General features: G+C 41.8%; 1 protein-coding gene across 3 annotated transcripts in view; it reads right to left on the bottom strand.

The window, feature by feature from the left end:
* Positions 1-15,183: 15,183 nt before the first annotated feature.
* The window catches only part of GALNT3 (polypeptide N-acetylgalactosaminyltransferase 3), a 45,672-nt gene continuing 38,688 nt past the window's right edge, over positions 15,184-22,167 (bottom strand). For all 3 annotated transcript variants that reach the window (XM_037523447.2, XM_037523448.2, XM_054699819.1), the window contains 2 exons: positions 17,134-17,286; positions 15,184-16,270 (listed from right to left, as the gene is read on the bottom strand). In XM_037523447.2, coding sequence (XP_037379344.1) covers positions 16,148-16,270; positions 17,134-17,286 — 276 coding nt within the window. In that variant the 3' untranslated portion in view covers positions 15,184-16,147. The remainder of the gene's footprint in view (positions 16,271-17,133; positions 17,287-22,167) is intronic.

Raw genomic sequence — 22,167 nt, forward strand, 5'->3', positions numbered from 1 at the left:
AAAGAAAAAGGAGGAGGGCCTCCCTGGTGGCGCAAGAGGTTAAGACGCAACCTATGAAGCTAACTGCAGCCACCGCAGCACGAGTTCCATCCCCTGCCAGGGAGCTACCCACATGGTGCAGCAGACCTCTCCTGACTCACCCGCTGCTCCCCTCAACAGTGTATTTCAGTCAATCTGCCTGTTCTGTTCCCCTCTGTCTCTAATGAATCCTCTCACCCCCACACCTCTGGCCTGTACCCCAATTCTTGTATGCATAAATAAATAAATCTTAAAAAAAAAGAAAAAAAGGAGGAAAAAGAGGCATGATGATTTAGACTGTTATAGTTAATATTCACATAGAAGCAAACCTTAAAAGGAAAAGATGCTACTGTTTCTAAATAAAATGTTGGCCACAATACTGTGATTCTGCAAAAGAAGCAGAGGCTTCAAGTCATCGATCCTATTACCATGCAAGTTGGCTGTGTTACTTAGGGAAGACACACAAGGAAACATGTCTAAAATTCCTCCTCTGTATGAAAAAGGGGACATTAATATTTACTGAGTGTTTACTAACATGACAGGGACTTTATGTAAGGCTCGTTTATTCCTCTTAACACATCTGTAAATGAGGAATCATTATGTATGTTAATCAAATGAGGAAACTGAAGTTTAGGAGAGTTAGGTGGTTAAGATTTACCAGCTAGTAATTGGAAGAACTAAGAATCCTTTAAATCCAAGTTTGTCTTCAAAGTCCAGATTCTTTCTACCAAATCTCAGAATGTTTCTAAAATCCTTTCGAACTCTGTTATCACTGAAGTGAGTGCCAAGTATTTAAACATATTAAATGAGTCCCAAAATAGAATTCTTAACTGTACTCCAGTTTTTAAAAGATGATACTGACTTTTATTACACCCTTTTTAACCCAGACCTATCTAAGGAGCCATAATACAGTGACTCAAACCCGACTTTACGTTAAAATAATTTGGGGAATTTTTAAAAACAATGATGCTGAGGATCCTTCTTAAACCAATTAAATCAAAATTAGTAGAAGTGAAGTCAAAAGACAGTTTTTTTAAGACCCTCAATTGATTCCAATGTAGAGGAGGTAGGGCTGAAAAATGATGTACTGCTCGGGACCTGCAGAAAACTGGCTCTACTGAGACACCTGCTACAACATTATGAACCTGCCTCCGGGGAAAAGCCTCTCTGCATCTTGGCTAATGTGTTTCATTTTATGGACTTGTGCTGGGGGAAATTGCGAAGCTGAGAAAAGGAAACCTCACATAACCAAGCCCCTCCTCCTTGAAGACTAGCTAGACGTGATGCAAGAGGAATTTTTCATTCTCAAGTTTAGGGTTCAGAAGTCTCAGTCACATGCTAAACTGAACGGAAAGTAGTACAAAACGATTGCCTGATGGGAGAAGGACTTGCAAACTTAGTCCTGAATTCCTTTCCATGTGCATTGGTACTATAAGATACATGATCATGTTCAGGTTGCAGCAGGGTTTAAAAGGCTTTCCTGGGGAATGCTATTAAAAAAAAAAAAGCATGTATTCTGATGTAGGATTTCCCCAGGAGAAAAAAAAAAAGTTTAATAACTGGGTGATTCATAGACTGGAAAAGCAGGCTTGCCTACATTCTCACAAAACCAACTGACTTGGTTTTCTTATTTTGATCCAAATCCTATGTAGAATCTTCCCTTAGGAAAAAAAAGAGCAACTGTAGAGCAAATATTCAGAAGCCCTCAACACAGCTTAACACGCACAAGAATTGAAAGAACTCCAAGTTTTTTTTTTTTTTTTTTTTTAAAGAGGCACGTATTTTATTTATTTGTTTGTTTATACATGCACTGGGTACAGTCAGAAGCACGGGAGGGTGAGAGAATTCACCAGAGCCAGAGCGGGGAGCAGAGCAGGCAGAAGGACCAAAGTACACTGCTGAGGGGAGCAGCGGGCGGCAGGAGAGGTCTGCGCACCGTGTGGGACCCTCCTCCTGTGGCCGGGGAGCAGCCAGGGATTGAACCGGCGCCGCAGAGGCCACGGGGAGCTTCGCAACCCAGCGCTCAACCGCTGCGCCACCGGGGAGGCCCCAAGTTTTTTAAAATACTGTTTTACTCATTTCATTTCTCTAGTAATCCCCAAAACTTAAGTGTCGTTCCTTTTCTCATAGCAGTGATTATCAAAACTTGGAACAACTTCTTAAAAATACATATTCCTGAACCTGACTCTTGGAGGTCTAGAATAGGACCCATCTGTATATCTGTATATTTTAAAAGGATTTCAATAAACCTGTTACAGGTAACTATGGTAGGCTGAATAATGCCCACTTTGTAATCCCCAGCACCTATGAATATGTTAGTTTTTCGACAAAGGGACTTGCAGGTGTGATTAATTAAGAATATGGAGCTGTGAGGATTATCTTAGTTATCCAGGTGGACCCAATATAATCACAAAGGCCCTTCTAAGAGAAAGGCAAGAAGGTCAAAGTCAGAAAGGAGAGTCGTGAACATGGGACCAGAGTTTGCAATGATAGAGGAAGGAGCCATGAGTGAAGGCTTCTAGAAGCTGGAAAAGGAAATAGATTCATGGATTGACTCCTGAATTTTCCAGAAGAAATGCTGCTCTACCAACATCTTATTTTTAAGGATTTATTTTTATTTATGCATACAAGAACTGGGGTGTAGGCCATTTGGGTGGGGGGAGGTTGAGTGTAAGAGGATTCACCAGATACAGAGTGGGGAGCAGAACAGGAATATCCACTAAAATACACTGCTGAGGGGAGCAGTGGGCAAGACAGGAGAGGTCTGGTGTGCTATGTGGGTTAGCTCCTGGCCGAGGATCAAACTCATGCCACAGTGGCTGGCAATAGTTTGATAGCACTGACTTTAATCCCTGCGCCACCAGGGAGGCCCATCTACCAACATCTTGACTTTAGACATCAACAGCAATGGCAAATGCTGAGACAGTGCCTGTCTGTAATGGGCAGGAATGGGCACAGTGCAGGTTTTCTGATCCAGCAGACTGGGGCAAAGGAGGAGAGAGTCCTGGAGCCCTCAGTGGCTTTTGCAGGCTTTTATTGGGATTTACCAGGTACATGGCAGGCAGGGGTGCTGGGGGGCCGGGAGGCTGGAAGGCCTCCCAGCTCCCAGCAAGTCTTCACTCTTTCTGGGATCTCCAGCATTCTCTCGCGTTCTCTCTGCTTCTCTGCTCTTCCATTCATTCTCTGCTTCTCAGCTGCTTCGCTGCTTCTGCTCTCTTGGCTTCTCCCGGCATCCCCGTGACGCCACCCTTAAAAAGCCCAGTCTTAGCCCAGGTGAATCCCATCTACATATGCCCACACGCTATTCCAGGTGCCCGCCATCAGCCATGCATTCGGGACCACAGGGTTCTGTCATCTATCCTAATGGCGGGAGGGCAGAAAAGCCTGATACTTTTTACCTTATCCTACGCTGTCACATAGTGGAAGGAAGCTGAGGCTTAATTTCCAGACTTTCTGCTTCTCAGGAAGTGGCACAGGTTAAAGAAAGACGTGTGAAATAGGTAAGAACTTTCTAGAGCGTCTAGAATCAGATTCCCTGGGTGGTTTCTTTATTATATTTTGTGTCTTTCAGAAAATCTGACGAATTGTGAGCATACTTATACACAACAGTAATTATCAAAAGTAATTCTAGAATCTAGAAAATAACTTAGTTCAATGAACGTGGTTAACTGGTTTTAGGTTAATCAGCAAAACCAAGAAACAAGAAACGCAGATGTCTTTTTTCTTCCTGCCATGGAAAGTAAATCATAGTGAACGTTTCATGCTCAGTTTTTGCAGTCTCAAGTTTATTTTTAAAAATTTTTTCCCCACGATTTATTTATGCATACAAGAGCTGGGGTACAGACCAGAGGTGTCGGGGGTGAGAGGATTCATCAGAGACAGAGTGGGGAACAGAACAGGCAGATTGGCCAAAGTACACTGCTGAGGGGAGCAGTGGGTGAGCCAGGAGAGGTCTGCTGAGCCATGTGGGTTACTCCCTGGCCAGCTGGGGGGATCGAACTCGAACTCGTGCTGCAGAGGCCGCGGACTGCTTCATAGGTTGCATCTCAACCACTTGCACCTCCAGGGAGGTCCTGTTTTTATGAATTTTTAAAAGAGATTTATTTGTTTATACATTTAAGAACTGGGGTACAGGCCATAGGTATGGAGGGTGAGAGGATCCACCAGAGACAAAGTGGGGAAAACAGAACAGGCACATTAACTGAAATACGCTGCTGAGGGGAGCAGCGGGCAAGTCAGGAGAGGTCTGCTGCACCATGTGGGCCACCTCCCTGGCCCAGGATCAAACTCGTGCTGCAGTGGCTGGAGTTAACTTCATAGTGCTGCATCTTAACCCCTTGCGCCACCAGGGAAGTCCCAAGTTTATCCGTTTTAAAACAGTTTCATTGTTAAAACAAATAGAAAACTTAGGATGGAAATCTACACCACTCCCCAGAAAACAGCATTTTAGCAGCACTTATCTAGTAAGCACACATATCTAAATTCAAATGCTACCCCTGCTATCTATTATCAGAACCTTGGCTGGGACATTGAACTTATCGGAGCCCCTCTCCCATTGCTGGGAAAGTGGAGATGGTGACACAGAGCTTATAGAAGTGTTCAATAATGAAAAGAAATTCTGTATCTAGCACCACACGTCCTACATAGGTGATTAATAAATATTAGTTGTTTTTCTGCTCCTTAAATATTTTTTTTCACTACCCAGGCCTGGGCGCTAACCCACATACGGCGCAGCAGACCTCTCCTGTCTCGCCCACTGCCCACCCTAGCAGTGTATTTCAGTGGATCTGCCTGTTCTGCTCCCCACTCTGGTGAATCCTTCACACACCTCCTCCCGGCTCCTACCCCCCACCTCTGGCCTAGACCCCAGTTCTTGTATCACGAATAAATAAAAATAAGTCTTTTAAAAAGAAAGGACATCGGCATCATTTAAAAAATTTTGTTACTGAAAACAATGCCTAGTTTTCACGACTTTTGCAGATAAAGGGAGATGGGCCCTAACCCTTTATTTAAAGTGTGTGTAATGGGGTTTGCATTATATTCAAGAAAAAAGTAGGGTTAAAATGAAGATTTTATTTTGCTATTGTTTTGTTCTGTTTTTAGTTTGTTGTAGTTGTTTTAACTTTGATTTTTTATAATTTCAGATTTATGGTAGTTTCAAGAGTGGCACCAAAAATTTCTATATCCCTTTCAGCCAGATTCCCTAAATAATAAATTTTGCCATCTTGGCTCAATCTCTAAAACATTTTCCCCTGAATCATTTGAGCGCAAGCTGCAGAAATGACATCACTTTGCCACTAACCAAATCCTTCAATGTTCCACAGTGATTTGGATACAAATCCTCTCAAGCCCACAGCCTGGAGGGTCATAAAACCTTGCTCCCTGGTCTTTTAGATCAGCATTAAGCTCAATGATTCTACAGACTAGAACATCTCATTGGGAAATTAGAGCAGCTTCTATAGTCCCCTGAAAAAAAAAAAGAGGGCAGTGACTATTGTCTAACTTGTCAGTGCATTTGCTTTTTAATGCTTTTCTACATCTAAAGCTGCTCTAAGAAGTAAACAAAAACAATAACAACAAAAAATTAGAAACAAACAAAAACCAGTCCCCCTCCTCCTTGGCTGCTGACATAATTTAGCTGAATGTACCCTGTTAAATATTAAATGTTGGCTCATGGAAGCACTTAGAGCAAATGGGTACACAGGGCGGTGCCCACTGGGCAGTTTTCCAGTAAACCAAGAAGCACAGTGTGAATTAGAAAGGTGGTTGATGCTCTGAAAAGACTAAGTGTAACATGAATTTGATCATTTGAGGTAAAAATGGTTCTATGTAATAGTAGAAAGTATGAAAAGATGGATTAAAAAGAAGAACCAGACATTACAAATACAGCACAAGAGTAACTATGTAGACATAGTTACTGCCTAGGTAGACATGCAAATAAGATTTCTTCACTTATTGTTCATCTTTCACATTTATGATCATTCATTTTCTTCAGCAACAAGGGCAGATCCAAGTATTTTAGAGGCTGAAGCTTTTATAATTTGGGGATTTCTTGTTATCTAAATAAAACTGAACGTCAACTACAAAGGCAAATACCATTAATGAAAATTTAAATCTCAAAATTTGAAAAGTTGACAAATGTCACAAAATCAGTAAAAATTGCAATCTTTTTGAAAGATTTATTTATGCATACAAGAACTGGGGTATAGGCCAGAGCTGCAGGTGGTGAGAGGATTCACCAGAGACAGAGTGGAGAGCAGAACAGGCAGATTGACTGAAATACATCGCAGAAAGGAGCAGCAGGGGAGTCAGGAGAGGTCTGCTGTGCCATGTGGGTAGCTCCCTGACTGGCTGGGGGATTGAATTCGTGCTGCAGAAGCTGTGGATAGCTTTAGTGCTTTGCTGAACCCCTGTGCCACCAGAGAGGCCCAAAATTGCAATCATTTTTAAGTTAACATGGCTCTATAATAGTTTTTCTTGAATTTTTTTTTTTTTTTTTGCTGCACGCTCATTTCATGTTATTTTCTACATACAGATTGTTAAAATGATTTCTTTTCACCTCTGCTATGACAGGATACAATTTCTATTAAAAATACCCAGACTCTGGGCCTCCTTAGTGACGCAGAGATTAAAGTCTCAGCACATCAAACTATCGCCAACCACTGCAGCATGGTGTAGGGTAAGGTAAAAAGTATCAGGCTTTTCTGCCCTCACACCATTAGGATAGATGATGAATACTGCAGTCCTGAATGCATGCCTGATGGCGGACACCTGGAGTAGGCTGTGGGCATGCGTAAGTGGGTACATCTGGCCTGAGAGATTGGGCTTATATGGGCAGCATCACGGGGACGCTAGAGGAACAGCAGAGCGAAAGAGAAGCAGAGGCCACAAGAGAAGGCCGGAGAGCCCAGAAAGAGTGAAGACTTGCTGGGGGCTGGGAGGCCTGCCGACCTCCCGGCCCCCTGGTACCCCTGCCTGCCATGTACCTGGTAAATCCCAATAGAAGCCTGCAAAATCCACCGAAGGCTCTAGGACGCCTCCCTTACCCGTCTGCTCGGATCATAGTGATCCTGCATTGTCCCTTCCTGCCCATACAATTGGCATAAATTGGTAGAATGATTTGAAGCCGACCTCAGGAGGGACTGAGGAGTAGCAGACTGAGCCTGTGACAACGCTGGAGGCGTCATGGAGGCACAGGAGGTGGGCAAGGTCTGGGAGGTGCGGGACGAGACTTCGCCCGGAGGAGGAAACAGCCTGGGAGGACCAGTCAATGACCCCTGAGGCAGCAGAATCATTGGGGAAGGAAGGACCATGATTTGGAGCGCGCCCAGAGCTGACAAAAGGAAACAATGGACTTGGACCAATGGACCTGGACTGACAATCCCGCCAGAAAGCAGAGGCACTTTGGTAAGTTAATGTTATGTTTTTGGGACCCTGGTATCATTTGTAAACCCCAGGAGATAAAAATCAAGGCATGGCTTGTGAGCCTTGGTAGAAGAAACCACGACTGGCTGAGGGAGGAAGCCCTCGCCAAGTTCTCTGCAGCCAGGCCGAGGAAAAGCCAACTTAGAAAGGCAAAACCTGGTGCTGAGATTGGGAAGCCCTGAGTGGCCGTTAAGCACTAAGTAAGCTAAAGAAGGCCAGTGAGTCTCTTAAAATCACCTGTGGGTGATGCCCTGCTCACAGTTGAGTGAGAGTGAGGAGTTGAGGAACCCGTCCTTGGGGGACAGATGGGGAACGTGGCTGGTGGTGGAGTCCACAGCCGAAGAGGGGACCCAAGAGAGGCCACATGTGGATCTTGTGTCCACGGATCCCCGACCCATGTGCTTGTGCAAGGGGTTGGCCTGAGCGCAGGGGTCTGCCTGCCGCATTGGTGGCTGTGAAAGCGAGTGTTGGAGTGACCACAGACAGAACCCTGAGGAGTGGGCGATTACCCCAAAGAGTACAGAATCGCCAGTCTAAGATTGAGTGCATCCTGGGGGTGGATGCTGTGTGTGGCTTGTGGCTGAGGCCATAGCAGGATAAGGCCAAGAAGCCTGACGGCTCCTGGCATGTGAAGGCAGATGCCTGAGTGGTTCCCCTCCCTTGTATGAGCAGTGCCTTCGGCAGCAGAAGTGGTGGATCATCTGCTGGTGCCAATAATCTTGTCTTTTTTTTTCTTTTTTAAAGATTTATTTATTTATTTATATAAGCACTGAGTACAGTCAGAAGCACGGGAGAGTGAGAGAATTCACCAGAGCCAGAGCGGAGAACAGAACAGGCAGACTGATGAAATATACTGCTGAGGGGAGCAGCAAGTGTGGCAGGAGAGGTCTGCGTGTCATGTGGGTCTGCTGCAGAGGCTGCAGGCAGCTTTGCAGCCCAGTGCTCAACCGCTGCGCCACCAGGGGAGGCCCAGTAATCTTGTCTTTTGCCACTAGGTTGGTGCCCTGCCTGGACTTATTTGTGTTCTATTGTATTTTGTTATATTGTGATGTATACTATTTACTTTTATGAATACTATTTACTTTTATTTTTAAAAAAAATAGACTCATTAGGCCAATTTTTAAAAAAGATTTATTTATACATACAAGAACTGGGTACAGACCAGAGTGGTGGGGGGGTGAGAGGATTCACCAGAGACAGAGCAGGGAACAGAATAGGCAAATCGACTGAAATACACTGCTGAGGGGAGCAGCGGGTGAGTCAGGAGAGCTCTGCCACGCCATGTGGGTTAGCTCCCTGCCTGAGAATTGAACTCATTCTGCAGTGGCTGCTGTGAGCTTCATAGTTTGTGTCTTAACCCCTTGCGCCACCAGGGAGGCCCCATTAGGCCAATTTTTAAGCAATGCTCTAAACTTCATAAATATGTCCTCATCCTCTAGAAGGTGCAGGCAAAAATTTTCCTCTTATGACAATAGGGCAGGAGAGCTCTCTATCTTTTCACATCTTCTCTAGGAGGAACTTGTTATTGCCTTTCCAAATATGGAGGCTTTTGCTAGAGTGAGGGTAAAAAACTAGAGGAACTTTAGGTGTGGGGGGAGGAGAAAAACCAAAGAAAGGGAACAAGAACATTAAAAAAAGGCAGCAGGAAGCAAGAGAGGATGCTGAAATCATACTTCCTGAACACCGACTCATCAAGCCTATGGTAAATTTTTTTCTCCTGTTGCAAAGTCAATTTGAATGCGAAGGGGCCGGTACACTTCCATTGTTGAGAGAAACAGATCTGAAAGTCAGTGACAAGCAGACAAAGATGGGTGAGAAACATGATGTGCACCAGGCTGCACATGTTTTGGCTAACTACAGGAAGATGTCAGCACAGTCGAAGGAGGATTGCTAGATTTGAAAGAAAGGCCAGAAATATAAATGCCATCAAAATGTTGACTCTTCTCAAACCAAAAATTTTGGTTTCATATTCAAAGTCATGCCCATTTACAAGAAAAGCACATTTATTTGGATTTTGTGGTTTGAGGGAAGAACTACCAGAAAGGAGGTGGAAGCCACAGTGGAGCATTCCTGGACAACCGACCGCAGGCCTGGGAGAGCACCATGCAGCTCGCTTCTGCTCTGTAATAGTCAAAATAGCAACAGGACCACAAATAATTCAAAGCCTGAAATATTTTCCTCCCTCTACTTCAAACTCCCCTGCTTTTATCAAAATGTTCCAAGCAATCCTGCTTCCACAAAGGCTTTCCTAACTGAAACAGCGGCAATTTCCTTGATTTTATTTTGTAAAACACACAATTCCCACGGCTCCCTTACAACTCCATTAAATGCACCTGCTCTCTGGTTGGCCCATAACGCAAGTCCTTTTATGCTGCATTTGCTCGGTGCTATGCAGCCTTCACATCCGGTAGGTTCTTGTGAAGTATTGTAAGTTCCACATCTAATTCATAAAGCATTTTCTTAACAAAGCCTCTTACACAAATAATTATTTATCGTTAATGTTTTGTGACAAATTATTGACAACGGGGCCATTTGAGAAAATATGTTAAGGAAAGCAAACATCTTTGTAAAGCCTTTGCCCACTTTTGCTACCACCTGTTCCTTTTTTATCATCCTTACTCTATTTCACCTAACTTCTTGTTGTTATTGTTGTTGTTGTGAATGTAACATCATTTATAATGATGTGATGTAGGAGAACAGGTTCACGCCTCTTCAGATGTAATTATGAAGTGATTTATTTATAGAGAAGACTGCATAGAGTATAACTCTTCAAGAATAATAAACACCTTATACACACCTTAAGTAGTAGAATATACCTTAGGCAGTTCTTGTGTGCCCCCTCCCAATCACATTCCTGACCCTCCATATTATGAGGTAACTACAGTCCCAACTTTTGTGTTAATCAGACTTGTGTTAATTTAAAATTTTGCTAATTTTTAGTATTCCAATTTTTTGACTATTGGTTATAACATAGGTTTCAGGTGTACAGTCTTATAAGTCAACATCTTTATATACTACATTGTGTTCACAGTCAAAGTCAGTTTCCATGCACCACCATACAATTAACCCCCTTTATCAGATTTACCCATCCTCCCCTAGCCGTTTTCTTTCCTGTAATCACTGTTTTAGAGTCTATGATTTATCTTTGCTAAAGTAACATTTAGTTTTCAAAAACTCAGCAGCTATCACAAATCTGTGTAAGAAAAAAAAACCATTCATTATTGTCACGGATAGAGGAAATTTCCTAGAAGATAGTAAGCTGACAGAGGCTATTCACCATAGTATGACTTCAGTTGCCCTGGGAGTTGACATAAAGCATTAATAGGGAGGCAGAGGGAACTAGACCCGGGAGTAGGACTGCCATGTGTAGGGTTGCTAGGTATGAGTGGGAGCTGGAGTCTGGTAGCAATGGAATCAGGAGACTGCATTCTCTGCTTCTAAGTGCACCATGGCCCACTTCCTGCCCTCAAAACCAGATGAAAGATTACCCTCTTTTACCATATGCAGAGAATAAACATCAGATTACTGATGGGAAACTGAAGGGCGGGCAACCCGGCTAGCTCTAACTTTTCTTAGACACATTCCTGTATTCCAGTAAAACTTTCCAGACACCCACACAACCACTGTGGGCAGGGTCATCCCTATAATTCCCTATGCACTTGGTGTTAACCTCTATCCCCAACTCTAATCCCAACTTCAAACGTCTGTTCATTGTCTCACTTCCTCATTCAACTGGAAGCCCCTGAGGGAATAGATGGCATCCTGCTCATTTTAATAACCTCTCCTGATGATTGCTTAACTTATGTGTACAATCATCATTGAATTTAAATACCAAGATTTAAAAAGCATAAGGCAGAAAATGTAGTCTTGCTCACCCTGAGTTCATGAGGAATTTTGGGTATCTCTTCTTGTCTTCTAGTGAGTCACATCTCCTGCAGATATTTCAGTTACTTGTCATTTGTACAGGAAAGGAGACCTTTCAACAGTGATGTGCATGAGCTAACAGTGTTACAAAAAATATTCTTCACCTTTTTTTGTGCCAGAAACCAAATGAATGCATCATAGTAAATAAAAATAGTCATCTCCTTCTACCTTTTAGAATGCATCTAGACTTTTTCAAATTTTTATAATTAGGAGGTGAAGAGCAAGTGGACAAAGTATTCAAAATGCTCTTACATTTTGTTTTTGTTGCTTTTTTGTTGGTGGTTTGGATCAGAGTAGAAACTGGGTGACAAATGGTCAGATTTCAAATGTACTTTGCAACTAAGTTTGACAGGATTTGCTGCTGGCAAGGACATGGGGATGTAGACAGAATTCAAGTCAGATCCAGTATTTTCAAACTGACAGAATGCTAGTGCCTTTAATGTATTAATAATCTAAGTCTAGCTTTCTTTGATGATAAACACCATTGCTTTTTAATCGAAGCTATAAAGTTAATACAAGATATCAAGACTATCAGACCATCCAGAATTAACCAAGTTACATTGCCTTATGTATCCTCCCAGACATAATGCTTTTCCACAATAGTGGGTTACTAGTCAAAAGTAGGTTAAGCATAGAAGTATATAAGAAAAATTACAACTCATGAAATAAGCACTAACACAAGACATTATTTTTTTAATTATTATTTTTTAAAGATTATTTATGCATACAAGATCTGGGGTACAGACCAGAGGTGTAGGGGGATGAGAGCATTCACCAGAGACAGAGTGGGAACAGAACAGGCAGATGTACTGAAATATACTGCTGAGGGGAGCAGCAGGCAAGTTAGGAGAGGTCTGCTGCGCCATGTGGGTAGCTCCCTGGCCAGGGATCAAACTCGCGCTGCAGTGGCTGCAGATAGCTTTAAAGGTTGCGTCAACCCCTTGCACCACCAGGGAGGCCCAACACAAGATATTCTTATCTGTTATTTATCTATTCTTAACTATTATCTCCAAAGTAAACAGATTTAAGATGCTTTAAGGAATCTTATAAAAATAGATTATGAAGGCCTACCTGTTGGCCTACGGGTTAAGTCTCAGCACTGTCACCAGTAGGGCCTAAGTTCAACCCCCTGCCAGGTAGCTAGCCCATATATGGTGCAGCAGACCTCTCCTGTCTCACCTACTGCTCCCCCCTCAGCAGTGTATTTCAGTCAGTCTGCCTGTTCTGCTCCCCACTGTCTCTGGTGAATCCTCTTACCTACCCCCCTCATGTCTGGCCTATACCCCAGTTCTATGCAAAAATAAATATTTAAAAAAATAGATTATGAAAGGAAAATGTAAAATATTCTCAGCATATGCAAGTTACTTGACCTTTTTTCTAGTTTTCCCAAAGCATTCAATCAAACTCACTCAGAAATGCTAGTTCCCCACCTTTTTGCACTTACATTTTGGTAGTTTACATAGTATTTAATTGAATTGTCTAAAAACAGTAAGGCAGGGGCCTCCCTGGTGGTGCAAAGGGTTAAGTGTCAGCACTATGAAGCTATCCACAGACACTGCAGCATGAGCTGGATCCCTGGCCAGGGAGCTGACCCACATGGCTGACCCAACAGACCTCTCCTGTCTCGCCCACTCCTCCCCTCAGCAGTGCATTTCAGTTGATCTGCTTGTTCTGCTCCCTACTCTGTCTCTGGTGAATCCTCTCACCCCCCCACATCTCTGGCCTGCACCCCAGCTCTTACATGCATAAATAAATAAATCTTTAAAATAAAAAACAAAAACAGTAAGGCAAATCCTCTGGTGATAAAGGGACTTAACAGTTCATCATCATCATTGTAGTAACAGGCAATTTCAGTAGGCTGCTTATTTTTAACTGTTGTAAATTGAGTGGTCCCTGTTTTCAGTGAGTCCACCCACCATTTTGACACTAGCACGTTTGACAGTGAGTTTACCCTCTAGAGTTCTTGTCACTTAGTGCTTTGGAATGAAGGCAACGTGGCAGATCTTCTGTAACAACTAGATCCCTTGTCACTGTAGCTTCAACTTGAACAAGAGTTCCACATTTTCCCACTTGAATGCATTCAAAATCACTCAGGGTGATAGCAGTCAGGCTCTAAAAATAACTTTCTGCTAGCATTGTTGCAAAACTCAGACTTTTAAAAGACACAACCCACCCCAAAAGGCAAATCCCAAATTAAATGACCAATATGACACTTGAGCAACAGCCTGAGGTCCCAAATCAGATAAAAGGGACAGCCCTTTTGAATACATTTAATTTAATCACAATAATAGATTTTGGATGGATCTTGACAAGGCAACATGTGACTAATACAAGGAGGTCACTCAGATTTGTTTGTTTTAGATATGTTTTATGTCAAGTTCATTTATAAAATATGCTTGAGGATTTTAGAATTGTTTAAGATATAACAAGTTCTAACAGGAATATTTGCTCCTGGATATTCACTCTAGAGTAACAAATTGAAAAACTGAAATTGTGGGCCTCCCTGGTGGTACAAGGGGTTAAGATGCACGCTATGAAGCTCAAGGCAGCCACTGCAGCACGTGTTTGGTCTCTGGCCAGGTCTGCTGTCCACATGGTGCAGCAGACCTCTCCTGCTTCGTCTACTGCTCCCCTCAGCAGTGCGTTTCAGTCTGTTCTGTTCCCTACTTTGTCCCTGGTGAATACTCTCACCCCCATAACTCTGGCCTGTACCCCAGTTCTTGTATGTATAAATAAATAAATCTTTGGAAAAAAACCTGAATTTGTACATGTAAGTGAGCATTGGTATACATTTCACAATACATATTAGTATTAGCTATAATAATACATGTCTTCACATATTAAATAATGTAAAGAGTGAATTGTAATCTGCATCATAAAATATAATATCAGGCCATCATTAACTATGCTTTCTCCAAAGCATTTGTCTGTCTTTCTGCTCAAAGACATTTTATTATTTTTTTTTAATAGAGGCATGTTTTATTTATTTATTTGTTTGTTTGTTTGTTTGTTTTGTTTATACATGCACTGGGTACAGTCAGAAGCGCGGGAGGGTGAGAGAATTCACCAGAGCCAGAGCGGGGAGCAGAGCAGGCAGAAGGACCAAAGTACACTGCTGAGGGGAGCAGCGAGCGGCAGAAGAGGTCTGCACGCCATGTGGGACCCTCCTCTAGTGGCCGGGGAGCAGCCGGGGATCGAACCAGCGCCGCAGAGGCGCGGGCAGCTTCGCAACCCAGCACTCAACCGCTGTGCCACGGGGAGGTCAAAGGCACTTTAAATGTCACTCTTAGTACCTTAACTGCTGGCACAAAGTAAGACACACAATATATGCTGGCTGAATTGAAATAAAAGTTGGCATAGACATTTTTAAATGCAGGTTTTAAAAGCAAGTTCAATGTTACAAACAATTAGATGATGTCCCCCCAACACATTCTTTTAAACAATTGAAATTCTGCCATGTTTAAAATATGAAGCTAATATCATTAAATAAGGATATAAGAGATCTATATATAAAATGATTAAAAGGAAACAAAAACTATTAAATCTAAGGAAGACTACATTTAAAAATTAGTTTATGAGATGGTTGAGGAAAGTTATCAGAAATTAGTATAAAATTTTCTAAATATATAACACAGAATCTTCTCCATTTCCAATTTTTTATGATATAATTACTATCAAATATTTGAGGGTTTTTTTAAAGAAGTATCCAGTGGCTCTACAATTGGTGCTTAGAAATTCAGTATACAATATTCATGCTGCCTTCACCCACTATTAATTATATATTTTATACAAAAGAGAAAAAACTAAGCCAAATAATTACAATAGTGATAAGATTTTTATTGTGGTATCCACATAGATAGAAATGGGGTTTTCTGATGAGAAAAAAAATCATTACAAAACAATCTATAATTGAATCAGTAACAAATGTAGCTTTAAATAAGTCAAGTATTCTACATCTGAAATTCAATTTTATAAACATTCAAGATTAGTGAACTTTGATATGAAAAAAAGACTAGCATAAAGGAAAGACACCTTTTCAACAGATAGTAATTGATAGGTTTTTTTTTTTAATTGCTTTGGGAATACACAATATAGTTATTTAGGGAAGGTAATTTAAGGAAGACAAGTGCTTCAATTCAAGTGGGCTTCAGATTAAAAAACATCTAAAAATTTGCCAAGATATTGAAAATATTGAAGTGGTTAAAAATATTCTTATTCATTTTATTTCATGTTTAAGAAAACATTTAACAGATAAGTAAACAAAAGGCAAAAAATGTTTACCTGCATTTTTATATAATAAATTCTAGAGCTATAAAAAATTCCTGGTTTGTACACAAAGACCAATGTTTGACTTTCATTGATCTATTTCAATGTAGTTAAAAAAATACAGTATCAAATATTTTTCCCTCCCCTCACAAAACTAGAAATATTTTCAATTGTATGTGAATATAGCTATGCATATCTCAAGTGTACAAAACACACACACTTCACTTTACTTGGAAAGTTATTTTCATCATATTGTAAACATCTCTTTCCCTACATCTGGACATTTCAAAATAGTCTTTGGTATTACTAGTCATTGTGCTTTGAAACGGAACCTTAAAGGATTTCTATAGTAGTGCTATGTAGGCATTTAAAGATATAAATAAGAAAAAATGCACTTGGAATAAGTTACAATTAGCTGCTTTTGCATAATTTCAAAAACTACAGTGTATATGCCTAGTCACAGTTTTATGAGAAAGAATATCTCCTCTTTCAACTCCTTAATTTTAAGGAACACTTAATCATTTTGGCTAAAAACCCATTTTTGAAGTGGATCTGATGGATTGCATGACACTAAACTTGGATGCTCTCCATTTGCTGAAAGGCACATTTTAAGGAATGGATTGTATAGAAGTTTGTCCTAGAATAAAAGAAAACAAAACAGACATTAAGTTTCAAGACTCACAATTAACTCAAACACAAAAAAAACTTCGTGGTCTCAGTGAAGCTAAAGAGAGACTTGCATACTATAGAGACACAATTTTTAACCTTTAATCTTTCAAAGATCAATTATATGTCATTAAATCTTATGGGTTTTTGGTGTAAACAGCACCAGTTATACCTATACTGTTCAATTTGTAGATAGTGTTACATAAATGAATGAGGTATGTAGAATGAGGTCTGAATCTTTCAGACAAGATCTGGTTCTTTCAGACTAGAAATCTTCAACTCATACACCCGTAAGTGACAAACTCTTAAAAAATCATAAATCATAAAAGTAAGGCTTATGGTATTATAAAAAACATTTTTAGGTAAGAAATGCTATGTTCAAACTAATCCTTAAAACATATGTTTAAAAACAGAAAGGACCTTTCGTGTATTTTCTTACTCTAAGTTTCAAGAAAAATTACTAAAACAGCAGAAGAATTAGTCACTTAACGTGAGAAAAAAATGATTTTTTCTTTCTGACAGGAAAAAATATATATGTGGCTGTGACAAGAAGCATTACAAGAAACTTCTAAAAAGACAAATATGGGCAACTGTTATTAATAATTCATAGATGTGATGATCTGCATAAACCCATGCTTTAAGCAACTTTATAATGATTTTGCTCTTAAGAGTATTTAATTCATAATGTATTCTTTTTTATCACTTGGGAGACATACAAAGTTAAAAAAAAAAGAAATTCTAACATTACTATATTGTTTCATACATTTTCCGCAGTAAGGATTTAGAGCTAATCAAAATAATTACATAAAGGCATGAATTAACTATACTAGGTACCTTCTGGATCTCCCATATCTGTTCTCCAGTGGCAACTGTCTTGTGACCTTTGTAGGAACATGTCTTCAGCTGAACGGGACCCTGAACAGCATGAAGACATAGTTCCTTCTGGATGTTATGCCGAATTTCACGTTGAACAGAATATTCAAAGTACTACAAAAGGAAGAATGTGATTACTGACAGAAGCACCGCCTATGCTTGGTTGTAATATAATCGTACAATTCTTTTATTTTTTATTTTTATTTCTTACATATTTATTGATAAATTATTTGTTTTCTGACAAATCAATCTTTATATTTTTTAAATTGAGACAACATTGGCTGACAGCGGTACAATTCTTTTTAAAAGCAGCAACTCCAGCCTCCCTGGTGGCACAGGAGTTAAAGTCACAACGCTATCCAGCTATTGCCAGCCACTGCAGCCTGAGTTCAGGGAGCTGCCAGGGAGCTGACCCACATGGTGCAGCAGACCTCTCCTATCTCGCAAGCTACTTTTCCTCGGCAGTGTATTTCAGTCCATCTGCCTGTTCTGCTCCCCACTCTGTCTCTGGTGAATCCTCTCACACACACACCACCCCTGCCCCCGCACCTCTGGCCTGTACCCCAGCTCTTGTATGCATAAATAAAAATAAATTTAAAAAAAAAAAGCAGCAACTTGGGCCTCCCTGGTGGCACAAGGTGTTAAGATGCAACCTATGAAGGGCCTCCCCGGTGGCGCAGCGGTTGAGCGCTGGGTTGCGAAGCTGCCCACAGCCTCTGCGGCACCGGTTTGATCCCCGGCTGCTCCCCGGCCACCAGAGGGTCCCACATGGCACGCAGACCTCTCCTGCCGCCCTGCTCCCCTCAGCAGTGTACTTCAGTCCTTCTGCCTGCTCTGCTCCCCGCTCTGGCTCTGGTGAATTCTCTCACCCTCCCGCGCTTCTGACTGTACCCAGTGCATGTATAAACAAAATAAACAAACAAATAAAATAAATAAATAAATAAAAACATGCCTCTATAAAAAAAAAAAAAAAATTTAAAAAAAAAAAAAAAAAAAAGATGCAACCTATGAAGCAATCCGCAGCCACTGCAGCACGAGTTCGATCCCCAGCCAGGGAGCAACCCACATGGCGCAGCAGACCTCTCCTAACTTGCCCACTGCTCCCCTCAGCAGTGTACTTCAGTCAATCTGCCTGTTCTGTTCCCCACTCTGTCTCTGGTGGATCCTCCCACCCCCCCACACCTCTGGCCTGTACCCCAGTTCTTGTATGCATAAATAAATCTTAAAAAAAAAAAAAGCAGCAACTTACTGAATGATATGTCAGGCCTATTTCAACAAAATGATATATTTTAAAAATAGGTACCAGAATCATAAACTGAATTTGTACCATAGAAATACCTCTCCAGCTATTCACCAACAGGCAGGTAGTTAATTAAGAACGTATTGTCTTTCTCCCCATATCAGAAATTGTAAGTTATCAGGTAGATGGAGACTATGACATCTACTCCAGTATTGGAAACTTCTAGTAAGCACCTTAATTCCCTCTTCCTCTCTACAAGTATTCTTTCTCTCTTATTCATCTCATAGTTTCTTTTAAACCAGGAACATTTAAATGGGGTACTCTTCATGCCTCAGTCTGTTCACCTATAAAATGGGTAATTTAGTGTCTCCTACCCCATAGGGTTATGACTACAAATGGGTTGATATGAGTAAAATACTTAGAACAATAACTGACATTGGAAGCATTCAATATATTTTGGCCATTGTTGCTATTATTGACACTACTTCCTCCTCCTGCATCCATTTTTTTTAGTCCTTTAGTACTACTGGATTTTCCTCTCAAATGCTACCATCCCACTCACCCTGACTTTTGTGTTCTCAGAACTCCTCATGCTCAGGCCTCAGAATCTCTACTGTAACAACTCCAGTAACCTCCAGTTTCTGTTTTTATAATCCAATCCATTCTGCTGACAGACTTTCATAACACTGATTTGATTCCTCTACCTCCCCTGCCTAAGTGAGTCATGATTTTTGCTAAGATGAAGTCCACCCTCCTAATTGGTGCGTGAAATCTTCCATATTCAATTTCACATTAACCATTGCCTCAATTATTTACTTTCCTCCTTTCATACAATTCTACCAAGGTAGAACAAGCATATTCATTACTCTAAGACTTTGAGTCACTGTGCTCTGTTGAGAATATCCTGATCCTTCTCTGCCTTTTCTAGCATCCTGCTGGAATTGTGTATGTAGCTAGCTGTCTTCCCCACAGACCACAATTGGGTAAAGTATCTAGTAATAACATCCATTACAAATAAAATACTTCACGGTGTTGATGTTTCAAAGATATTTAGTGAGTCCTTGTTAATATGCTAGGCAGGAACTGTTCTAAGCCTTTATGAGTATAAAAGTAGGCACGTCACAAACAATTCAATTAACAGAATCATGTATTATGACCTCTGGTTTTAGTCTCACCCTTCATTTATTTCCTTCAACAAATAAAATACCTGCCATTTTTATAACTGACAGTCCTTCAGAGGGAGACACTGGAAGAAAACGGGTTTAGATCGTGAAAACTTCTCTCAAGCTATACATCTCTAAGAAAAGTGAACCTTTGAATATGGTAAGAAAGGGTATCTAGAATTTTACTTCATCTCCATTTTTTAAAAAATGATTAAAAGGGAAGTTATAAAGTACAGAAAATAGTTGAAGGTACTTAGTTGACAAAGAAGAATATTAGTTAGCTGAGAACATTGGAGATATATAATTTAGAACTAGGACAAATGCCCTCGAAGAGAAAGTAAAAGAAGCAAAGCAGTTAAGAGTTATAAAGTGATAGTGCCTTAAAATACACTGTACCAGTAGTTCCTTAGTCAATTTAGTCACATCATCAAAATACTTTTTTTTACATGGCATATACAAATCCTGTGACAATGGAGTTTCATGTTATAAGAGTTTCATTATGTAGTCAAAATAATAGAAAGAAGCATGGGAAAAAGATCAAGTTATATGATATATCAGAAATATTGAGCACTCAAGGAAATAATCTTTGCAAACTAGTTTAAATTCAATGCTTGACTGAAATAAAATTTAAAGGAAATAAACCAAAATAAAACCAAGAGCTGTGTGCTGGAAGAGAGAAGGCAGTTATCTTCTGAAAACACGATTCTTCTCAAAACCCTCTAATGGCTTCTGTCATTCTCAAAATTCAGTGCAAGTTCATTAATGAAGCCTGAAAAGCCTTCCATGGCCAGGTTTGTGCTCATTCCCTATCCCTTTTTTCTTGGACCACTCTGTTCCAGTCACACTGGCTCTCTGCTTGCTCCAAGGTCCTGCCCCCGGGCTCTGGCTTGCCACTCCTCTGCCTGGATGCTTTCCTCTTGGCACATGGTCCTCCTGCCAACTCCTTCAAGCCTCTACTCTAACAGCACCTACTCAGAGAGGTCCTTTTAAACTCCGAAAAATAACTACCTCCCACAGACACATTATCCCCTATCCTGCTTAATTTATATTCATACCCTAAATTACATATGTATATTTTCCTTTCCTTCTACAAGTAAAAGATCTACCAGGATCAAAAACTTTGTCTTTTTCAATGCTGTAACAGCATAAGTTACACTGCACAAATACTTGAAAAAATATTTGAATCATTTCTCCACAAAATTTCTGAAAGCAGCTATGTAGGGTAAGGTAAAAGTATCAGGCTTTTCTGCCCTCTCGCCATTAGGATAGATGACGGAACCCTGCGGTCCTGAATGCATGCCTGATGGCGGGCACCTGGAGTAGGGTGTGGGCATAGGGAGATGGGATTCACCTGGGCTAAGACTGGGCTTATAAGGGTGGTGTCAGGGGGACGCCTGCAGAAGCAGAGAAGCAGAATAGAAGCGGAATAGAAGCTGAGGGAAGGAGGGCCTCCCCGGTGGTGCAGCAGTTGAGCACTGGTTGCGAAGCTGCCCGCAGCCTCCGCAGCGCTGGTTCGATCCCGGCTGCTCCCCGGCCACCAGGCGCACAGACCTCGCCTGTGGCCCGCTGCTCCCCTCAGCAGTGTACTTCGGCCCTTCTTTCGCGCGTGTGTGGATGCGTGTGTGGATGCGTGTGTGGATGCGTGTGTGGATGCGTGTGTGGATGCGTGTGTGGATGCGTGTGTGGATGCGTGTGTGGATGCGTGTGTGGATGCGTGTGTGGATGCGTGTGTGGATGCGTGTGTGGATGCGTGTGTGGATGCGTGTGTGGATGCGTGTGTGGATGCGTGTGTGGATGCGTGTGTGGATGCGTGTGTGGATGCGTGTGTGGATGCGTGTGTGGATGCGTGTGTGGATGCGTGTGTGGATGCGTGTGTGGATGCGTGTGTGGATGCGTGTGTGGATGCGTGTGTGGATGCGTGTGTGGATGCGTGTGTGGATGCGTGTGTGGATGCGTGTGTGGATGCGTGTGTGGATGCGTGTGTGGATGCGTGTGTGGATGCGTGTGTGGATGCGTGTGTGGATGCGTGTGTGGATGCGTGTGTGGATGCGTGTGTGGATGCGTGTGTGGATGCGTGTGTGGATGCGTGTGTGGATGCGTGTGTGGATGCGTGTGTGGATGCGTGTGTGGATGCGTGTGTGGATGCGTGTGTGTGGATGCGTGTGTGGATGCGTGTGTGGATGCGTGTGTGGATGCGTGTGTGGATGCGTGTGTGGATGCGTGTGTGGATGCGTGTGTGGATGCGTGTGTGGATGCGTGTGTGGATGCGTGTGTGGATGCGTGTGTGGATGCGTGTGTGGATGCGTGTGTGGATGCGTGTGTGGATGCGTGTGTGGATGCGTGTGTGATGCGTGTGTGGATGCGTGTGTGGATGCGTGTGTGGATGCGTGTGTGGATGCGTGTGTGATGCGTGTGTGGATGCGTGTGTGATGCGTGTGTGGATGCGTGTGTGGATGCGTGTGTGGATGCGTGTGTGGATGCGTGTGTGGATGCGTGTGTGGATGCGTGTGTGGATGCGTGTGTGGATGCGTGTGTGCCCATTCCTGCCCTTACAAGCTATAGTCTATTTATGACGGAGGAAAAACAGAACAA

Source organism: Talpa occidentalis, unplaced genomic scaffold (genome assembly GCF_014898055.3).
Source record: "Talpa occidentalis isolate TD23 unplaced genomic scaffold, MPIMG_talOcc4v2.1 talOcc4.3, whole genome shotgun sequence".
Lineage (NCBI taxonomy): Eukaryota > Metazoa > Chordata > Mammalia > Eulipotyphla > Talpidae > Talpa > Talpa occidentalis.